Source organism: Corvus kubaryi, unplaced genomic scaffold (assembly GCF_017639235.1).
Source record: "Corvus kubaryi isolate FWS band 111438036 unplaced genomic scaffold, C.kubaryi_AGA036_p1.0 37385, whole genome shotgun sequence".
Classification (NCBI taxonomy): domain Eukaryota; kingdom Metazoa; phylum Chordata; class Aves; order Passeriformes; family Corvidae; genus Corvus; species Corvus kubaryi.
The window spans coordinates 31,996,274-32,004,593 of NW_024581127.1; the positions used below are offsets into that span (position 1 = coordinate 31,996,274).

An 8,320-nucleotide genomic window follows, 5' to 3' on the forward strand; every position below is an offset into this window, starting at 1 on the left:
ACTTTCTTCTGTCTTTGTAATTTTTTTATTTGACAAGCAAAAAATTGAATGAAATAATGGTCTGTTTGCTATAATTACAGTAATTTACACATTATATAAAAAAGGAGAAAAAAGAGCAACTGACAGTGGTGCCATAAATCTCATGTGTACCTTTTAAAAATGTGAATAATATACTGTCTGACTCTCTAATGCAATTTTAACAGAACATTGCCACAGGGCCAACACAAAATCCAACAAAAAATAAGCCTATTCCCAGGTTTAAACCTCAGACTCAGTGAACAGACTGTATGGTGATTTACCAAACACTTGGTTGTAGAGACAGGAACACAGAGATTCCAAAGCCACAACTTTCCCTTATTCAAGGGCAGTTAGGAGAGAGCCACCAGTACTGTCCCTGCCCTACCTGCCACCTCTTGCCTGGGTGTTCACCTTGCACAGCGCTGGACAGACAATACACACACAGCCACCTGCTCAGGCACAGAGGCACCTGCATTTTCTGGAGGGCAGCTTCTGACCTTGCCCAGGGCTGTACTTGTAGGTTTACTGGCTTCCCAGATGGCAGACCTACTTTGGAAAGTAATCTCAGACCATGTTTCCGAAGACTGCAAATACATACAAACAGAGTGAGGCAAAAACTGTGGCAGTTTTCAAAATCCTCCAGATACACCCTCCATTCTTACCTGTTATTGGTGACTTTTTAGGCACATTCCTGTAGGGCTTGCTTCTGCAAGAGGTGGCAGCTATAGGAACCTCCCTTTGATGACCAAAATCTGGGTGAGTGCAAACACAGGTCTTGATCTGGGTCTGCAGCTCATGTCTTGTACTCTGCTCACTAACAGAGTGACAGATTCTGCCTGGTAAATGTCATTTAACTGGCTGGAGAGAAAAAAAAGTTTAAGAAAAAGCAGGGAAATGGCCCCCAGTGAATTCAGGGCACAGAGACAGTCTGGGGTGTCTCTAAGAACAGACTGAACAGATAGCCGTATGCTGGGGAATATGCTGGAGCAAAGGGAATTAGGCTGTGTCCCTTTTTATGTGTGGAAAATGTTCAGAGATGTAGTCCTAACTCATGAAGATTTTTCAATTGCTATTAAAGATGCAAGTGTGTCCCGTGTGTTCCGAATGCAGACTCTTGGAAATGGCTCCCACAGACATTCAAATGAAAAGGGCTATCAAAAAACCCCTTTTGATCTCCTTCAACTGGATGCCACTGCACCATCTCACCTACTGTGGATTGCACGAGATAACCCTTAGAGTTCCCTTCCAACCCAAATTATTCTGTGATTCTATGACCTCACAGGAGTTAAAGACTCTGAAATTTGCTTAACAGAACATCATTATGTATATTGCCTTCTCATGGTGCACTAGAATGTACCGAAATTGATGCCATGCATAGCATGGCACATCATGACACACATGATGAGAAGGAATCTGTAGGGACGAAGGAGTCACCATCATGACAGGAATTAAATGTCATATTTGCATGGTCCAGTTAACATGTTTGACCTCTGTAACACCTGTTCATTACCATCACATTTACCCAAAAAATATCTCATCCCACGTTAGGAAGTGCTCTCAAATACAGACCCTGTTCTGCCTCACCACTGGAGGGATGAAATCTCACTCAGCCTGGACTAGAAAAAATGTTTCAGTTAAATATGTGACTTACATAATTGCTTAATACTAAAATCCAGCAAGCTGACCCAAGATGCAGTACAATAACAGATATACCATTGAGAGTTACTTAAAAGTGGTAAGCTTTTCACTTCATGATATTTTCACTTTGATTGGTCTTTCCATAGCAAGAAACACAGTAAAATCAAATCAAAGAGTTTATTTGCATAGGAAATAGCAAAAATAGCACCATTGAGAGCTACACAGTAAAGACTTTGTTTAACCCTCACATTTGTACTTGTTATTTAATTTCATTTTTCAGTAAAGCAGAGGCAAATTTTATCTGCTAGTGGGTAAAAAAAGACTCCAATGCTGGCAAATGCTTATCTCTGGGCTTTAGCCTCAGGGTCTGATTCTGGACTGGTTATCGACAGCTGTGGCTTCTGCTTGGGTTGGCCAGTTTGGAAGCACCACGCCATATGGTGAATGTGTTAGCAGGGCAGGGTGCCTCTTTTCTGTCTCCAAAAGAACAGATGAGATTCCCAAACACATTCAGCACTTAGTGCCTGTGTCAGGTCCATTACTCCCATCTCTCACTACAAACTGCTTTGTGCAGAAGAGGTTTGAGAATGCAGCTGCTTTGCTGGCTGGCACATACCCAAGGCCTGATCACTTCTCAGATCTGCACTTAGTGGGTGGGCATGGCTTGGTCAGAGGGTTAAGCTCACAAATGACCTATTGTGAAGGTCTTTTCAAACTCCATCCCCTTTTTACTTTGTATTTTCATTCTCGGGTTGATTTTGGCAATTAGCTGATAGGGAGAAAGGGCCACTGTCTGGCTTGTTGCTTTCACTCTCAAACACAATTTCCCCCATGTTTCTGAACATCTCTTTGTTCTGATCCTTCATCAAAGATCAAAATCCGCCTAGAACAGCCTGCACTATGCACCAGCCTTCTAAGTAACACAACTTGCCAAATTATTGTCATAGTGGATCAACCAAAATAGTGAATTGGGTCACAGTTCGCTTCCTGAGTTTTTAATACCAGGGGACTTTCTATGCTGCTCTGGCTGATATTTGGGTGAAGCAATGGTAGGGGAGCTGTGCATGTGCTGACAGTGCACAGGGGATTTGGTATCCTTGACATGACAGAGGATAACCTTGAAGATTTTGGCAGAGGCGTTTCCCTGACAGAGGGAAATAAGTTCCATTTCTTAGAACCAAACTCTCTGAGTACAGAGAGTAGCAAGGAGGTTTAGATCATCTGTGTCGTCTCTTCAGGAGATCCCACATGACTCCATAAAAAAGTAGCTCCTATAGAATATTGATTCATTTATTAAATTTAACAGGGATCTTCTGGAAAGCACATACTAGCTGTTCCATATTGTCTGTCCACTGGGAGTTGGATATACTGAAGGCCCCTTTTCCAGCTTTGGCATAGCTTTATCTTCCCCCTCCATGTGGATGCCAAATAGCACCAACAATCCTGTGCCTGTGTGTCACAGTTAATGCCCCAGGCTGCAGGATTTGATTTCAGTTGAAAGGGTGAGGGATAAAGCTTTGGAAAGAATTAATCAGATAACAGATGAAAAATTTGGCATTGGAATGGTTTTGCATAAACAATCACACAATGCATTACTATTATATGCTCTTCAAAAGAGGAAAAAAACCCACTTATTTTTAACATTTTAATATGCCCTGATGTAAGAGAAAACAAAACAAAACAAAAAAGTTCACATATCACATCAAAGATAATAATAATAATAATAATTATAAGTCATAAAAATAATCTGACCGACCGGCAGCATTCGTTGGCTTTAGAAGGCCTCCTGCAAAAGAAACACAGCTGAAAACATTGGAGAGCTCTTGGCAGGTGTGAGGAATTCAAGTTTTCAAAACAAGTCTGGGGGTGCTCCCTGCACGCTATGGCCCTTTGACGTTGGAGGGCCGGGCAGCCAGGCTTGCATAGTAAGCGCACTGAGAGGGGTCACACTGTCCACTGGCTCCTGGGGGTCCCTGGGGACCTGCCAGACCCGGCACACCGGCTTCACCTTGAGGGCCGGGAGGTCCTGGCATCCCATCTTTGGCATAACCAGGCTCCCCTGGGAGGCCTGAAATAGAAACAAAATGCCCTTGGTGAGTGACACCAGAGTGACACCCCCAGGGTGCAGTACTCAGCAGTGTAATGTCACAGGAAATGGCTTTGCTGCCAAACTGGGATGCAGACAGCAGCTTCTACAGATTTGGATTTGGCCAGGATGTATCTCAAGGATATAACCAGAGAGTCTCCTCGGAAATAAAGATTTCTATTCCCTATGGCAGCCTCAGGATGCTTGGCTCTGCTATGGCTGCTCTTCCTCTATCTCCACACTGAAGTTGTGAAGCTGCATGAGACAACTAATGACATACAGTCCTCACAGAGAGGAGGTGAGGATGGGAAAGCTGGAGGCAAGAGCCAGCTTGGGGAGACAACTCATTGTTGCAGAGCATAGTGTGCACAGTTATTTGAAGGCAATGCAAGGCCAGTCTGCCAAATGCAAACCATGGGGTTATGAGGGCTTCCCATAGCTCCTTTCCCAAAAAAGCAATGAAGGCAAAACTGATCAATGGTTCCTAATTTCAGACTGCAGACAAACTATATTTGCTGCTGCTTTGTCAGTACCCGCAAAGCAGCTGTATCCCCAAGACACAGGTGTTCAGTATGACCTTTTATAACATCTGAAGCTGCCTGAAACTCTGGGTTCAGCTTGGTCACAAGAAGACTCTGCCAAGGACAGAGAAAACACTTACTTCATAGTGCCTCTAATAATTAAAGCTTCACTTTGTATTTGTCCCAAAGGACAGCTAACTTAGCTGTAACTGAGATGGTTCATTATACCCATCAGGCTGAGGAAATAAAGGTGGCGAGATATGATGTCAGTGATACAGTCCTTCCCTTTGGGCCACATCCTACAGAAACTGTGTACATTGTACTTATGTCATCCTGATTGTCTCTCTAATACAGCAGACACCTGTGTCCTGGTAGTGGTTCTAAGTGGTGTGTTTTGTGGGGTGTTCTGATTAACACACCTGGAATTCCTGGAGGACCCATTTCCCCTCTCTGGCCAATACCAGTGTCTCCCTTCTCACCCTTTGCTCCTCTTTCTCCTGTAAAGAAAAAAATATGACCTGATGAGCGTGGTCTACAGAACTAAACATTACTATAGGTGTTTCATCCACACTGAAGCAAATATATTTGGTAAAAATAGTTCCTAATTGTGGCCAGTCCTCTGAAAGGGGACATTACGTGGGAATGAAGACTTGCCCCACTCCAGTTCTGGCCAGAGGTGGAGCATACCAGCAATTGCTGGTCAGATTCAAACCTCTGATTCAACAGACTGAGGTCGCTTTCAACACCTGCATTTTGAGGACTATTTATATGCTACTAAAAGGAAAGGTGGATGCCAAAGTGGAATGGACACATCCTTTTACTGGACTGCCCCAACAACCAAGTTTCACTCACCTTTGGGACCAGCTGGTCCAGGTGGCCCCTCAGACCCAGTCTGTCCAGGTCGGCCAGGCTCTCCTGGAGGGCCAGTTCTTCCTGGAAGTCCTTCCTTCCCAGGGGGACCAGGAGGTCCTGGTCTGCCATGGGATGCTTTTACCTGTGCAGGCTGTATCTGAGCCAGGATATAGGGCAACTTTGCTGTGAAGAGAGGGAAATGGGTTGGTTAGACTAGAAGGACTATGCTCCAAGAGATGAAGAGCCAGAACCAGGGGATCAGTAAAGTCCAAGTATTGTCACAGATCACTTTTCCAGGGACACCCATTTGTTGTCCCACCATAATCCATGATTGTGACTCCCTAATCACCTCTAAATTATTTAAATCTCATTTCTTGGTAGCTTTAAATTTCTCATAAATTTAATACTTTATCATAAACTTTTCTCTCATCCTCTGCTCCTTGTCCTCCAAGAATCTGAAATGTCCCTTCCTTTAGTTGTGCAGGTGATACCTGGTAGATACCTGTTAAACTGGGACCACTGCTGCTCTGAGAAGGAGAGCCTTTTTCTACTGCTTTTGTTACACAGAGATACTACATGGCTGGTCTGTAGGGAGAAAGCTTTTCTTGTTCCAGGCTATGTCACACATGGAGTTAAAGCCTAATGCACCCATCTCTGGCTGTGAAGTCAGAAGCTGTAACTAAGCTCCCTGTAACAGCATATTCTGCAATTCCTGGCAGGCACACACTGCCTGCCATTTCAGTGCTAAGACCCTGAACAACCATGCTGGTTTGGCTGGGGTGGAGTTATTTTCTTCACAATGGCTGGTATGGGGCTGTGTTTTGGATTTTTGTTGATGTTTTTGTTATTGCTGAGCAGGGCCTACACAGAGCCAAGGCCTTTTCTGCTTTTTGTACTGCCACATTGGCAAGGAAGTTGAGGGTGCAGAGGAGGTTGGGAAGAGACACAGCCAGAGTACGTGATCCAAACTGACCAAAGGGATATTCCAGACCAGGTGACATCATGCTCAGTATATAAAGTGGGGGAACAAGAAAGAAGGGGGGGGACATTTGCAGTGATGGTGTTTGACTTCCCAAGTCACCTTTACATGTGATGGAGCCCTGCTCTCCTGGAGATGGCTGAACACCTGCCTGCCCATGGGAAGCAGGGAATTAATTCCTTGCTTTGCTTTATTTCTGGGTAGTTTTTGCTTTCCCTATTAAACTGTCTTTATCTCCACCCATGAGTTTTCCAGCTTTTACCCTTCTGATTCTCTCCCCAGTCCCGCTGGTAGGGGAGTGAGTGAGTGGCTGCATGGGCCTTGGCTGCTGGCTGGGGTTACACCACAAAAATAACCTTGGGAGCTCATAAAACACACTCAGCATCACAAACATCCTCCAGAACAGAGGATCTTCTCTTTCTATCTTCTCTTCATTAATCCTAAATTTTAAATTATTTTAGACTGGTGTGGATATTGAAGACTGAGAGTGTGTAAATAAAATCTGTGAAATAATCACTCCATTTACCTGTGATCTTTAGCATGGAGCAAAATGTTAGCACCTGTGTGTCAGCTGCTTCAAGAGCTGTGTGAGAAGGACTACAGCTTTGCATCTCACTGTCAATGGCATCAGTAGTGGTCTGTAACTCACATACTTTGAGAGAAACAGCAGCCCACATTCCCTCCAGCCCCTGTTCTTATATAGGTGAGTATCACAAGTCACAGACAAAAATCAGGAATATTTCTTCTCCAGCTGGGATCTCAAAAGCAAGTTTACGATCTACTCTGGTTACTTTCTGTGCTATTGCTGGGAACATTGAAGCTTGGGGAATTGTAAAGCACATTTCCTTTTACACATCTTCCAAGCAAGCTTGCTGCAATGCTACCTTCCTTAAGCAGAAGTTCAGATGCCAGAATAGCTATGGAAAGCATCTTTCATACTCTCCAGATCCATCTTCTGGCTTCCTGGTACTGATTACTTACCATCAAGCTGCTTGGATAACTCCTCTTGGATGAGTCTCCTCAAAGTCTCTAGAGATGGGGGTTCTCCCTAAAGAGTCAGAATCACAGGGATGAGACAAGATAATCACAGCCAAGGGATCAGATGGTGATAGGAACTTCCCAGATAGTGGGAACAGTTTTAAACTGAAAGAGGAAAGATTTAGATATTGGGAAGAAATTCTTTACTGTGAGGGTGGCGAGGCACTGGAATGGTTTGCCCTGAGAAACTGCGGATACCCCAGCCTGGGAAGTGTTCAAGGCAAGTTGGGTGGGCTTTGGAGCAACCTGATATGGTGGGTGGCATCAATGCCTATGGTGGGGGGGGGTGGGGGGCAGTGCTTGGAACTAGATGAAATTTAATGTCCCTTCAACCCAAAACACTCTGTGGTTCTATGATGCGCAAACTAAGCCCTCCACAAGGGGCTCGGCAGGTGCCATGTCATCACCCACAGCACACACAGGGCTGCAGGGTCTGCCTAAAAGAGGAATGTAAAGGGATTCAAAACAATCACAGAATCAATTAGGCTGGAAAAGACCTCTGAGATCATAAAATCTAGCCTTTGACTGAACACCACCATGTCAAGTAAAATATGGCACTGAATGACACGTCCAGTCTTTCCTTAAACATCTCCAGAGACAGTGACTCCACCACTTCCCTGAGCAGCCCATTCCAATATTTAATTGCCCTTTCTGTGAAGAAATTCTTCCTAATGTCCAACTAAACCTCCCTGGCACAGATTGAGACTATGTCCTCTTCTCCTACCATTAGTTGTCTGGGAGAGGAGACTGATCCCCACATAGATAGATCCTCCTCTTAGGCAGTTACAGAGAGTAATAAAATCCCCGCTGAGCCTCCTTTCCTCTGAGCTGAACAAAGCCAGCACGCTCAGTCTTCACAGGAGTTGTGCTCCAGACCTTTCACCATCTCTGTTCCCTTCTCTAAAACTGCTCCAGAACCTCATGTCCTTCCTGAACTGGGGGGCCCAGAACTGGACACAGGATATGACGTGTGGCCTCTCCAGTGAACAGCACAGAGGGACAATCACCAGCCCGGTTCTGCTGGCCACACTACTGCTGACACAGAATGCCAGGAGGCCACCGGCCTCCTTGCCCAGCTGGGCACACACAGGCTCACGTTCGGCCGCCATTGGCCAGCACCTCCCGGGCCTTTCCTGCTGGGCAGCTTTCCAGCCACTCTGCCCCCAGCCTGGAGCACTGCAGGGCCTT

The 8,320-nt window shown here is 45.1% G+C and overlaps 1 protein-coding gene across 3 annotated transcripts in view; it reads right to left on the minus strand.

The window, feature by feature from the left end:
- Window positions 1-1,819: 1,819 nt before the first annotated feature.
- COL22A1 (collagen type XXII alpha 1 chain) overlaps window positions 1,820-8,320 on the minus strand; it is a 221,579-nt gene continuing 215,078 nt past the window's right edge. For all 3 annotated transcript variants that reach the window (XM_042036305.1, XM_042036303.1, XM_042036304.1), the window contains 4 exons: window positions 7,076-7,142; window positions 5,116-5,298; window positions 4,683-4,760; window positions 1,820-3,724 (listed from right to left, as the gene is read on the minus strand). In XM_042036305.1, the coding sequence (XP_041892239.1) occupies window positions 3,537-3,724; window positions 4,683-4,760; window positions 5,116-5,298; window positions 7,076-7,142 (516 nt within the window). In that variant the 3' untranslated portion in view covers window positions 1,820-3,536. The remainder of the gene's footprint in view (window positions 3,725-4,682; window positions 4,761-5,115; window positions 5,299-7,075; window positions 7,143-8,320) is intronic.